This window comes from Oculina patagonica, chromosome 9, assembly GCF_052425735.1.
Source record: "Oculina patagonica isolate OP01 chromosome 9, crgOcupat, whole genome shotgun sequence".
Lineage (NCBI taxonomy): Eukaryota > Metazoa > Cnidaria > Anthozoa > Scleractinia > Oculinidae > Oculina > Oculina patagonica.
This window is the reverse complement of record NC_135766.1, coordinates 12,836,561-12,849,415: the sequence shown is the minus strand read 5'-3', so window position 1 is coordinate 12,849,415 and position 12,855 is coordinate 12,836,561. Positions and strand designations below refer to the sequence as shown.

The 12,855-nt window shown below is 40.3% G+C and overlaps 1 protein-coding gene across 1 annotated transcript; it reads right to left on the bottom strand.

The window, feature by feature from the left end:
• Positions 1–958: 958 nt before the first annotated feature.
• On the bottom strand, positions 959–2,898 carry LOC144665617 (uncharacterized). Its single transcript, XM_078526877.1, has 2 exons — positions 2,570–2,898; positions 959–1,352 (listed from the first exon to the last, which is right to left on the bottom strand). The coding sequence occupies exons 1-2, from the start codon at positions 2,652–2,654 to the stop codon at positions 1,135–1,137; spliced, it is 303 nt and encodes a 100-aa protein (XP_078383003.1). The 5' UTR covers positions 2,655–2,898; the 3' UTR covers positions 959–1,134.
• Between the last annotated feature and the right edge of the window lie 9,957 nt (positions 2,899–12,855).

Below are 12,855 nucleotides of genomic sequence, written 5' to 3'. Positions count from 1 at the left end.
CATCCATCGAGTCTTTTAAACGTTCTGTTAAAACATATTTATTTAGAAAGGCTTTTAGTTAGATTTGTTATTCGTTTGATTTAATATTGTGATTCTTAAATTTTACTATTTACTACCTTTCACTATTACTCTGGAAATTTTAATATGTAAATATTGTAATTTTAAATTCATTTTTACTGTGTAACTTTTTTAATTTAGTTTAATAATAATTATTGTAATGCGCTTTTGAATATTTTTATAGAAAAAGCGCAATATAAGTATTAAATATTATTATTATTATTATTATTATTATTATTATTATTATTATTATTATTATTATTATTATTATTATTATTATTATTATTATTATTATTATCTGCCGAAAATCTGTCTGAAAAGGTTCAGCTCAATATCTGAAATATGGGTTTAACGGAAATATCTCTTTCGCGTTTCAGGGAATCCAGAAACGCTTCACTCATCCCATATATCTATTTTTTGCGGTGTTTTGTAAATTTTTGGGTGATTTTTAGGGATTTTTGGGAAGAGATAGCTTTTCTTAAAGGATTAGTAAAATTTAGAGAAAAAAGAAATATTGGGGAGTAATGTGATTTTAAAATTAGAATTCTTCAATCCCTTTTTTAAACCTCTTAAATTTCATTCAAAATCAGGTAGAACCCCACCTTAACGCAACTCACTCAACCCCTTCTTTCTGTCATCCTTTATACGAACAATCATATTGTACCATTTCAAATTTTAGATCAGGTTTTACTTTATAGTCGGATTATGCTATTTTAACGCCGTTTAATAATAATCAAAATAATTGCAGTTTCTAATAACTCCTACCCCCCCCCCCCCCACCCCCCCACAACCAAATCTCAACAACGGGTGAAAAATGAGTAGAGTCTTGAACAATCCGGTTCTCCAATTTAATTTCATTCTCTGTCGTCAAACTTAAAACAAACAACGAAATACTGACAATCAGATGACTTTATAAAAAGACAATATCTGGATAAATAGCGCCTTGATTTGAAAAATGTACAAAAGAGTCCGATCGTTTCTAAATTAATCTTCCCAAAGTCAATCATGTTCCAAAATCTGCCGGATAGAGGCCTTGAATCTATCTCTTGGATCGTTGGTCCTGGAATGATCCTGTGATCAATCAGAGCTACAAGACCCTTTGCCGAATACTTCCTCAAATTTCCTACTCCACTGATTCAAGTATTCTGTTTCTGCCCTCTGTTGCTGTTCCTCTTTGCGGCGTAGGTCTTTCAGTTTATTTCTCGAGTCGTATCCTGCTCCCTGGCTAAATCCAAAACCATTTCTTTTGCTTTCTCCATCTTCTACAGCTCTTATTTGATGTTGGCTGTTGTCATCTAATTAAGAGACGAAAATTTTGCTATTGGTAGATCTTTTATAGCTAGTAAAAATTATACTGCTTACATCATACATAGCGATTGAACGAGCTACAAGCAAAAGGCAGGGTCAACGATTCAGCAAATCAAGTACAAAAAGAATACAGAGGATCATTAGTTTGGCAAAAAAAAAGCATTTGCCTAGAAAGTGGTGGACTTTAAAACAGGGTTGGTAAACCAATAACCACACTTTTTACATCACGCCCACATGCACTATACAATAATGCAATTTAGCCTCTGTTTAGTCTAGCCTGCGAGCAGGCTTAACTTATATCACATGCGCGGCGAGGTGACCGGTGGATAGGCGCCAAGCAAAGGGCTTGCCCCGCTCACGTGTCGAGGCGAAGCCGCGCGTATATTTCCCAAACGAGACCCTGTTTGCAGGCTATGTTTAGTCCTGCTTGTTAGGCACGGTGTTGTAATGGCTAATACTGTATTTACTCGAATAAGCGCTGCGGCGCTTATTTAATTTTTCGCGCCACAAATGCGGCGCTTATTCGAGGGCGGCGCTTATTTAAAATTTGGACGCCACAAAGAATCTAATCTTTAACAATAATTGAAAATAGCATCTTTTAATTGTCAGTATTCGTCTCTTGCTGAAGAGAGAAGTGGCGCTAGCTGTCCTGACAAACTTCGCGGCCTCGAACTACGTAATGCAAGAATGTTGGATAGAAAAACTAATGGGCGAGCGGTAAACACTCACTTTGTACTGCAAGACATCGCTTTTGATAGAAAGAAATGTCCAAGTTTATTTTAGAGTTGCTTTGTTTCAAATTTGGCTCCGTGGATCCGGCGTTTATTTGAGCAAAATGTTTATTAAACAAGGGTTTTTAATCGTTATTTGTGGCATAGATGTATTTTGCCATCAACCCTTAAGCATATTACACCCCAAATGAATGCCTGAAAGGCTTACTTACCACTCTACCTTGGAGACCCGGCGTTTATTCGGGGCCCGGCGTTTAATCGAGAAAATACGGTAAGCGCCACATCGGGACTGCGGCGCTTATCAACTTTCTTGTCCCAAATGCGGCGCTTATTCGGGGGCGGCGCTTATTCGAGTAAATACGGTACGCTAGACTCCGGATCGGGCTGGGGTCACTACATTATGTTCTCGGACAAGACACATTACTCTCATGGTACTCCCTGTGTATAAGCAGCCTCTGATGTGTTCAACCTACCTAAGTCTGCAAATTGTTGGAATGATCTGCTTGATATTCCACCAATAATGTTAAAGAGGAGAAGAAGGGTGATAATTTTATTCATGGCTGAGAAGAAGAACAGTACGAACAATTAATTTTCGGGCTTCCAACCATTACTTAGTCTAAGTCACAAGACCGCCTTCTGTGCCTATCAAGGACAACCTTCCCTCTAGTCCAGTTCTGGTCCTTTCTCTGTTACGCAACGCTACGCTTTCGCGGAAACAGAGCGTAGTATAGCGTGACAGAGAAAGGGAGCTAGAACTAGAATACCCTTTCCCATACCTCGACGCGTGCAACCTAATGTAATTCAGAGCGCCATGTACAAATCATAGAAGTGCTAACGTACAAATTAAAGGACAAAATCATACACACCACATACAAAAATATAGCAGAGACGCGTTACAGCGACACTTTTCGTTACACACTGTACACATCGCATTGGTAACAGTGGTAACAGTTTTGATTTTGTACCTACCACCGATTGCTGCAACATGTCCCTAAAACAGGTCCCTTCATATCTAAGCACCCTACTAAAAGTGCCCCACATACAACGGGCTTCATGACCTTTTTGAGAGCTTTCGTGCGTGGCCGTCCTGGGAGATAAACGCTGGAGTTTATTGGCGGGCGAGGCGAAACAAACGCAAAGCGCAAAACGGGAATGCGAAGGTTTTTTGTGTGTGTAGCTTCCTACGCAGATGTTTTTTGTACGTCACGTGATCTCTTCACCTCACGTGAGAAGGATCTCGTGATAAGGTAAAAGATCCATAGAAGTCTATTTTTTTGACCACTTCAGAGTTAAATGCGTTTCAAACATTTTTAAACGCAAAATTGGTGCCGATAATAAGACTCCAGCCAAATGTAAAATAAAATAAAATTAGTAGGGCCATCTGATCGATAGAAAGTTATGTCATCAAAAAAGTAGATGTCTTCACTAGCTTATTCTGCCGTTCACAAAACCGCCTGAGCCACGATATCTTTTTTTATCGATTGAGGACTGACCGAAGCGCACATTCAATTACTGATCAAAGAAAACAGCCATAATTGCATTAGAGAATTCACTGAAGGCCCCTTACCTTGAGCGGAGAAGAAACCAATGGATTTTGTATTATTTGACTGGTTTTCGACAGCGCCTGTGTCCTTTTCAGTTCCGTAGCTGTTATCCGATCAACTGAACACTTGAGGGTGTTTATAGGCATTGGCAAAGAGCGTAGGCGTTTGGAGCGTTTATAAAAGGCCCTAATTTTTGAAAATGCTTGCGGAAAGATCATTTATTCAATAAAAAGCCTTAACCATGCCTTGTCCTGCTATAAAGCACGCGACCGAGGAAGTGACGAGAGCGCATAGAATAAGACACAAAAGGCGAGTGTATATTGCGTTCTCTCGCAAACAAAGCACGGTTTAATTATAATTATAGCAAACCACGCATTTGGCCAAGAAAACCACTAAAGTTGTTTTATCAGAGAAAAAAGATCTACAGTATTTTGAAAAACTTTTGCAGTTTTCGTGCGAAAAATGTGGTAGTGATAAACGGGAAAATTCACTGCGCTATTACAGTTGTACAAGTTTACGGACTGTCAGGTTTACTTACGTTAGTTTAACACTTAAATTATGAATTCAACCTCCTTTTCAATCACAAATTACACGGGATTGGATGGTAACTGAACGCGTTACAGCGGCACTTTTCGTTACATACTGTGCACAACTCATTGGTAACAGTGGTAACAGTTTCGATTTTGTCCCTACCACCGATTGCTGCAACATGACCCTAAAACAAGTCCCTTCATATCTAAGAACCCTACTTAAAGTGCCCCACATGCAACGGGCTTCATGGCCTTATTGAAAGCTTTCGTGCGTGGCCGACCTGGGTGATAAACGCTGGAGTTTGTTGTCGGGCGAGGCGAAACGAAACGAACGCAAGGCGGAAAACGAGAATGCGGAGGTTGTTTTTTTTTGTGTAGCCTCCTACGCAGATTTTTTTTTGTTCGTCACGTGATCTCTTCACCTCACGTGAGAAAGATCTCGTGATAGGCAAAAAGATCTGTAGAAGTCTTTTTTTTCCCGACCACTTCAGAGTTAAATGCGTTTCAAACATCTTTAAACGCAAAATTGGTGCCGATAATAAGACTCCAGCCAAATGTAAAATAAAATAAAATTAGTAGGGTCATCTGATTGATAAAAAGTTATGTCATCACAAAAGTAGATGTATTCACTAGCTTACTCTGCCGTTCAAAAAACCGCGCGAGCCACGTAATCTCTATGTATCGATTGAGGACTGACCAAAGCGCACATTTAGCTACTGATCAAAGAAAACAGCCATAATTGCATTAGAGAATTCACTAAATTAAAGGCCTCTTACCTTGAGCGAAGAAGAAACCAATGGATTTTGTATTTGACTGGATCACGACAACTCTCGTCCTCTTCTTTTCCGTAACCGTTTTCCGATCAACTGAACTCTGGAGGGTGTTTATAGGCATTGGCAAAGAGCGTAGGCGTTTGGAGCGTTTATAAAAGGCCCTAATTTCTGAAAATGCTTGCGGAAAGATCATTGACTCAATAAAAAGCCTTATGAAACCATGCCTTGTCCTGCTATAACGCACGCGACCGAGGAAGTGACGAGAGCGCATAGAATATGAGACAAAAGGCGAGTGAATATTGCGTTCTCTCGCAAACAAAGCACGGTTTAATACATAGCAACCCACCCAATGGGCCAAGAAATCCAATGAAGTTTTTTCATCAGAGAAAAAAGATCTACAGTATTTTGAAAAACTTTTGCAGTTTTCGTGCGAAAAATGTGGTAGTGATAAACGGGAAAATTCACTGCGCTATTACAGTTGTTCAAGTTTACGGACTATCGGGTTTACTCACGTTAGTTTAACACTTTGAATTATGAATTCAACCTCCTTTTCAATCACAAATTACACAGGATTGGATGGTAAGTGAACGGGTTACAGCGACACTTTTCGTTACACACTGTACACGTCTCATTGGTAACAGTGGTAACATTTTCGATTTTGTCCCTACCACCGATTGCTGCAACATGTCCCTAAAACAGGTCCCTTCATATCTAAGCACCCTACTAAAAGTGTCCCACATGCAACGGGCTTCATGACCTCATTGAGAGATTTCGTGCGTGGCCGACCTGGGTGATAAACGCTGGAGTTTATTGGCGGGCGAGGCGAAACAAACGCAAAGCGCAAAACGGGAATGCGAAGGTTTTTTGTGTGTGTAGCCTCCTACGCAGATGTTTTTTGTTCGTCACGTGATTTCTTCTCCTCACGTGAGAAGGATCTCGTGATAAGGTAAAAGATCCATAGAAGTCTTTTTTTCCCGACCACTTCAGAGTTAAATGCGTTTCAAACATCTTTAAAACGCAAAATTGGTGCCGATAATAAGACTCCAGCCAAATGTAAAATAAAATAAAATTAGTAGGGTCATCTGATCGATAAAAAGTTATGTCATCACAAAAATAGATGTATTCACTAGCTTACTCTGCCGTTCACAAAACCATGTGAGCCACGTAATCTCTATGTATCGATTGAGGACTGACCGAAGCGCACATTCAATTACTGATCAAAGAAAACAGCCATAATTGCATTAGAGAATTCACTGAAGGCCCCTTACCTTGAGCGGAGAAGAAACCAATGGATTTTGTATTTGACTGGATCACGACAACGCTCGTCCTCTTCTTTTCCGTAACCGTTTTCCGATCAACTGCACTCTGGAGGGTGTTTATAGGCATTGGCAAAGAGCGTAGGCGTTTGGAGCGTTTATAAAAGGCCCTAATTTCTGAAAATGCTTGCGGAAAGATCATTGACTCAATAAAAAGCCTTATTAAACCATGCCTTGTCCTGCTATAACGCACGCGACCGAGGAAGTGACGAGAGCGCATAGAATATGAGACAAAAGGCGAGTGAATATTGCGTTCTCTCGCAAACAAAGCACGGTTTAATACATAGCAACCCACCCAATGGGCCAAGAAATCCAATAAAGTTTTTTCATCAGAGAAAAAAGATCTACAGTATTTTGAAAAACTTTTGCAGTTTTCGTGCGAAAAATGTGGTAGTGATAAACGGGAAAATTCACTGCGCTATTACAGTTGTACAAGTTAACGGACTGTCGGGTTTACTTACGTTAGTTTAACACTTTAAATTATGAATTCAACCTCCTTTTCAATGACAAATTACACAGGATTGGATGGTAAGTGAACGCGTTACAGCGACACTTTTCGTTACACACTGCACACATCTCATTGGTAACAGTTGTTTCGATTTTGTCCCTACCACCGATTGTTGCAACATGCCCCTAAAACAGGTCCCATCATATCTAAGCACCTTACTAAAAGTGCCCCACATGCAACGGGCTTCATGGCCTCATTGAGAGCTTTTGTGCGTGGCCGACCTGGGTGATAAACGATAGAGTTTGTTGTCGGGCGAGGCGAAACAAACGCAAAGCGCAAAACGAGAATGAGGAGATTTTTTTTGTGTGTTGCCTCCTACGCAGATGTTTTTTGTTCGTCACGTGATCTCTTCTCCTCACGTGAGAAAGATCTCGTGATAAGCAAAAAGATCCGTAGAAGTCTATCTTTTTCCGACCACTTCAGAGTTAAATGCGTTTCAAACATCTTTAAAACGCAAAATTGGTGCCGATAATAAGACTCCAGCCAAATGTAAAATAAAATAAAATTAGTAGGGTCATCTGATCGATAAAAAGTTATGTCATCACAAAAGTAGATGTCTTCACTAGCTTACTCTGCTGCTCACAAAACCGCGTCAGCCACGTAATATCTTTTTTATCGATTTAGGACTGACCGAAGCGCACATTCAGTTACTGATCAAAGAAAACAGCCATAATTGCATTAGAGAATTCACTGAAGACCTCTTACCTTGAGCGGAGAAGAAACCAATGGATTATGTATTATTTGACTGGTTTTCGACAGCGCCTGTGTCCTTTTCAGTTCCGTAACCGTTATCCGATCAACTGAACACTTGAGGGTGTTTATAGGCATTGGCAGATAGCGTAGGCGAATGGAGGGTTAAAGGAAAGGCCCGAAGTTTTGAAAATGCTTGCGGAAAGATCAATGACTTTAATTAAAAGCATTAACCATGCCTTGTCCTGCTATAACGCACGCGACCGAGGAAGTGACGAGAGCGCATAGAATATGAGACAAAAGGCCAGTGTATATTGCGTTCTATCGCAAACAAAGCACGTTTTAATACATAGCATCCCACTCAATTGGCCAAGAAATCCACTAAAGTTGTTTTATCACAGAAAAAAGATCTACAATATTTTGAAAAACTTTTGCAGTTTTCGTGCGAAAAATCTTGTAGTGATAAACGGGAAAATTCACTGCGCTATTACAATTGTACAAGTTTACGGACTGTCAGGTTTACTTACGTTAGTTTAACACTTTAAATTATGAATTCAACCTCCTTTTGAATCACAAATTACACGGGATTGGATGGTAACTGAACGCGTTACAGCGGCACTTTTCGTTACACACTGTACACATCTCATTGGTAACAGTGGTAACAGTTTTGATTTTGTACCTACCACCGATTGCTGCAACATGTCCCTAAACAGGTCCCTTCATATATAAGCACCCTACTAAAAGTGCCCCACATGCAACGGGCTTCATGGCCTCATTGAGAGCTTTTGTGCGTGGCCGACCTGGGTGATAAACGACGGAGTTTGTTGGCGGGCGAGGCGAAACGAACGCAAACCGCAAAACGAGAATGAGGAGGTTATTTGTGTGTGTAGCCTCCTACGCAAATGTTTTTTTTGTTCGTCACGTGATCTCTTCTCCTCATCACGTGAGAAAGAGCTCGTGATAAGCAAAAAGATCCGTAGAAGTCTACTTTTTGAATGTTTCTTCGACCACTTCAGAGTTAACTGCGTTTATAAAATAAAATTAGTAGGGTCATCTGATCGATAAAAAGGCATGCCATCACAACTGAGTAGATCTCTTCACTAGCTTAATCTGCCGTTCACAAATTTAAAAACGCGTCAGCCACGTAATCTCTATGTATCGATTTAGGACTGACCGAAGCGCACATTCAATTACTGATCAAAGAAAACAGCCATAATTGCATTAGAGAATTCACTGAAGGCCTCTTACCTTGAGCGGGAAAGGATCAATGGATTTTGTATTTGACTGGATCACGACAACGCTTGTCCTCTTCTTTCCTGTATCCGTTTTCCGATCAACTGAACTCTGGAGGGTGTTTATAGGCATTGGCAAAGAACGTAGGCGTTTGGAGTGTTTATAAAAGGCCCTAAATTTTGAAAAGGCTTGCGGAAAGATCATTCATTTTAATTAAAAAAGCCTTAACCATGCCTTGCCTTCCTGCTAAAAAGCACGCGACCGAGGAAGTGACGAGAGCGCATAGAATATGAGACAAAAGGCGAGTGTATATTGCGTTCTCTCGCAAACAAAGCACGGTTTAATACATAGCAGCCCACCCAATTCGCCAAGAAATCCACTGAAGTTGTTTTATCCAAGAAAAACGATCTACAGTATTTTAAAAAACTTTTGCAGTTTTCGTGCGAAAATCTGGTAGTGATAAACGGAAAAAATCACTGCGCTATTACAGTTGTTCAAGTTTACGGACTATCGGATTTACTTACGTTAGTTAAATACTTTAAATTATGAATTCAACCTCCTTTTCAATCACAAATTACACAGGATTGGATGGCAACTGAACGCGTTACAGCGGCACTTTTCGTTACACACTGTACACATCTCTTTGGTAACAGTCGGTTGTAACAGTTTTGATTTTGTCCCTAGCGCCGATTGCCTGGATTGCTGCAACATGTCCCTAAAACAGGTCCTTTCATATCTAAGCACCCTACTTAAAGTGCCCCACATGCAGCGGGGTTCATGACCTTATTAAGATCTTTCGTGCGTGGCCGACCTGGGTGATAAACGCTGGAGTTTGTTGTCGGGCGAGGCGAAACGAACGCAAACCGCAAAACGAGAATGAGGAGGTTATTTGTGTGTGTAGCCTCCTACGCAAATGTTTTTTTTGTTCGTCACGTGATCTCTTCTCCTCATCACGTGAGAAAGATCTCGTGATAAGCAAAAAGATCCGTAGAAGTCTACTTTTTGAATGTTTCTTCGACCACTTCAGAGTTAAATGCGTTTCAAACATCTTTAAAACGCAAAATTCGTGCCAATAATAAGACCCCAGCAGCCAAATGTAAAATAAAATCATCATGATAAAATTAGTAGGGCCATCTGATCGATAAAAAGTTATGTCATCACAAACTGAGTAGATCTCTTCACTAGCTTACTCTGCCGTTCACAAAAACGCGTGAGCCACGTAGTCTCTATGTATCGATTGAGGACTGACCGAAGCGCACATTCAATTACTGATCAAAGAAAACAGCCATAATTGCGTTAGAGAATTCACTGAAGGCCTCTTCCCTTGAGCGGGAAAGGACCAATGGATTTTGTATTTGACTGGATCACGACAACGCTCGTCCTCTTCTTTTCCGTAACCGTTTTCCGATCAACTGAACACTGGAGGGTGTTTATAGGCATTGGCAAAGAGCGTAGGCGTCTGGAGCGTTTATAAAAGGCCCTAATGTTTGAAAAGGCTTGCGGAAAGATCATTCATTTTAATTAAAAAAGCCTTAACCATGCCTTGTCCTCCTGCTAAAAAGCACGCGACCGAGGAAGTGACGAGAGCGCATAGAATATGAGACAAAAGGCGAGTGTATATTGCGTTCTCTCACAAAAAAAGCACGGTTTAATTATATAGCAAACCACACATTTGGCCAAGAAATTCACTTAAGTTGTTTAATCAGACAGAGAAAAAATGTACAGTATTTCGAAAAACTTTTGCAGTTTTCGTGCGAACAATCTGGTAGTGATAAACGCGGAAATTTGCTGCGTTCATTATAACGGTGTACAAGTTTACCGACCTTTTCGAGACGGCCGGGTTTACTTACGTTAGTTTATAATTAACACTATAAATAATGAATTCAACCTCCTTTTCAAAGACAAATTACACGGGTTGGATGGTAACTAAAAAGGGACCGCACCTCTTGCAATTGTTTTCTAATTAATTTGTTTGCGTTTTATTTTTCCGCTTACAGGATGAAAGCCGAAACAAACTGCAATTATAGCAAACACTATTTACTCGAGCGAGCCAGCTCCGGTCCTCTAAACTTTTTTAAGCAAAAACGCTGTTTACCCGTTGAATTGTATTTTTTGGTGCTACGGTGCTAAATTTCCATAAACTTTGCTAGAAAAGAAACTTTCTAAGTTCGAGCTGGATTTTGATGAAAATTGCTTTGATCTTGCACCAAAAACTGATTAGGTTTTTTTTTGGATTAGCTCTGTCAGAATGCAGGCGTTATTTAAATTGGTCAGTTGCAAGGAAAGATCTATGCTTATTCAAAAATCCGCTCACATGCAAATTGATGACATGAAAAGTGGTTCAATGTGACTGCTCCAAATGCCGGAAAATGTCGGGTTTAGCACTGACCAAAAAGGTTCACCGGGTTGAATAGCTCATTTTGATCTTTGTTCATCACAAACGCCAAAGCATTAAGTTTTTAGCTTGCACTCAATTAAGGAAACCGTTCACGGAAGGAATGACAATAGCTTGTTTAATGAAAGGCAGTACAACTGTATGGTTATGTAATCAGCTTCCATATAAGAACTATTAAAATAGGCATTGAGAGCGTTCTTTAGCGTGGCTTTACACTCTCTTCTCCGCAGAGGCCTCTTAATTTTTCGTAAGGGCTGGGAAATGGAGAGAGGTAAAAATTCGGGGGCAACGTTGCCCCCGAATAGAGAGCCTGCTTGCAGGCTACGCGCCGTGCGCTCCCCCCTATTTTTCATTTTTCGTGTTTTTTGCCTTCCGCCACTGAAGGAGCCTCTGCTGTCAGTTACTTACACTATGCTATGCCATGGCCAGCGGAAAATGTTGGTAGCATCTAAAAACTTAAATGGTTTTGATTATGTCCGCCTGTTTTATTAGAGTGTTGTGTTTTGTTAAATCAGATTGTTTCCGTACCAAGATTATGGCGAAAATCTATATTAATAACTATGAGAATCAACCAAAACCTCCGTTACATTCTTTAAAAAAAGTAAAACTAAAAATTAAAAACCACAGGCAATAAATGTAGGAGTTGATTTGACAAAGTACGCCGCAAAGATCATTTTAATGGAGACTTTTTTTAACAAGCCTCACACCACATGCGTAAATCCTACACCACATTTCGTATTTTAATTATTTGCTTTTTTTACTTTAGCCGACACCTGGGCGGCGAGGAACCGACTTTTTACGTCAGTTTTGTTTCCGCAAAGCAAAAATTATCGGCGCTTCCCAAACAATATACAAAGTGATGACAAGATTAATGTGACTGCAGGCGCACATTGTCTCCTCTCTTCCATTTCACGTTTATCAAGTCTCCCTTTCCCTACAGCCCTGATGAAAGCACTCGAAAGTCGACTCAAGTTTTATTGCCTTATAGTTGTAATGTAATCAAGGACCGGAATGAGACAGGCGCGCGATCAAAGAGAGTTCCGTTAATCGCTTTGAAAAACAGGTGTTGGACTCATTCATCATTAACAACTCGTCATTCGCGAAAGCCGAGGTTAGAAAGTGGGTGTTTCCAACACCCAAGCGGGCTCTGAGAATGAACGTCACGGACACTTTTTTTATATACAAAATTAATGATAAAACATACAATTTAACATACACGTGGACAGCCCTAGCGCGCGAGAATTCTTGCAGTTGTTGTTTCACGACGTATTAACATCCTTGCCTAGACGGGCGTTCACTAGCACTGACGTATGCTCAAACTGTATCTACCGTTTGACCCACTGCCCCCAAGTGGGGACCCAAGTCGATATGAGCTGATCTAGTTGTTGTTATTTTTACTTTCAATTGATTAAATGTGAGTCGCAATTAAGTTTATTTCAATTTAAAGTCCATTACTCTTTTTTGCTTCACACAGCGTTCACACTAGGCCAAAACTGGTCTAGATATCACGAATGAAACATGTTTCACTTAGTGTTTACCATGATCAGCTAGTGTAAACAGAATATTAACTTTCCAAGCACACGATTAGGCGAGGGAAAACAGCAAGTACTGTATAGTAAGTCAACATGACCGCCGATATATAGTCACCCTACCAAAAAAATTAGTGCTAACCGCAAGCAAACAGCAGTGTCGCACACGATAGCCGGTTGCCAGCCTACAAGCCGCTGCACTGCAAACTGATCAGCGGTTATTGTAAACGCAAACACAGTG

Excerpts from the sequence above, each read along its gene's own strand:
- LOC144665617 (XM_078526877.1), bottom strand. The coding sequence starts at position 2,654 with ATGAATAAAATTATCACCCTTCTTCTCCTCTTTAACATTATTGGTGGA. Across the intron at positions 1,353-2,569 it reads CCAACAATTTGCAGACTTAG|ATGACAACAGCCAACATCAA; the intron begins GTAGGTTGAACA and ends TCTCTTAATTAG.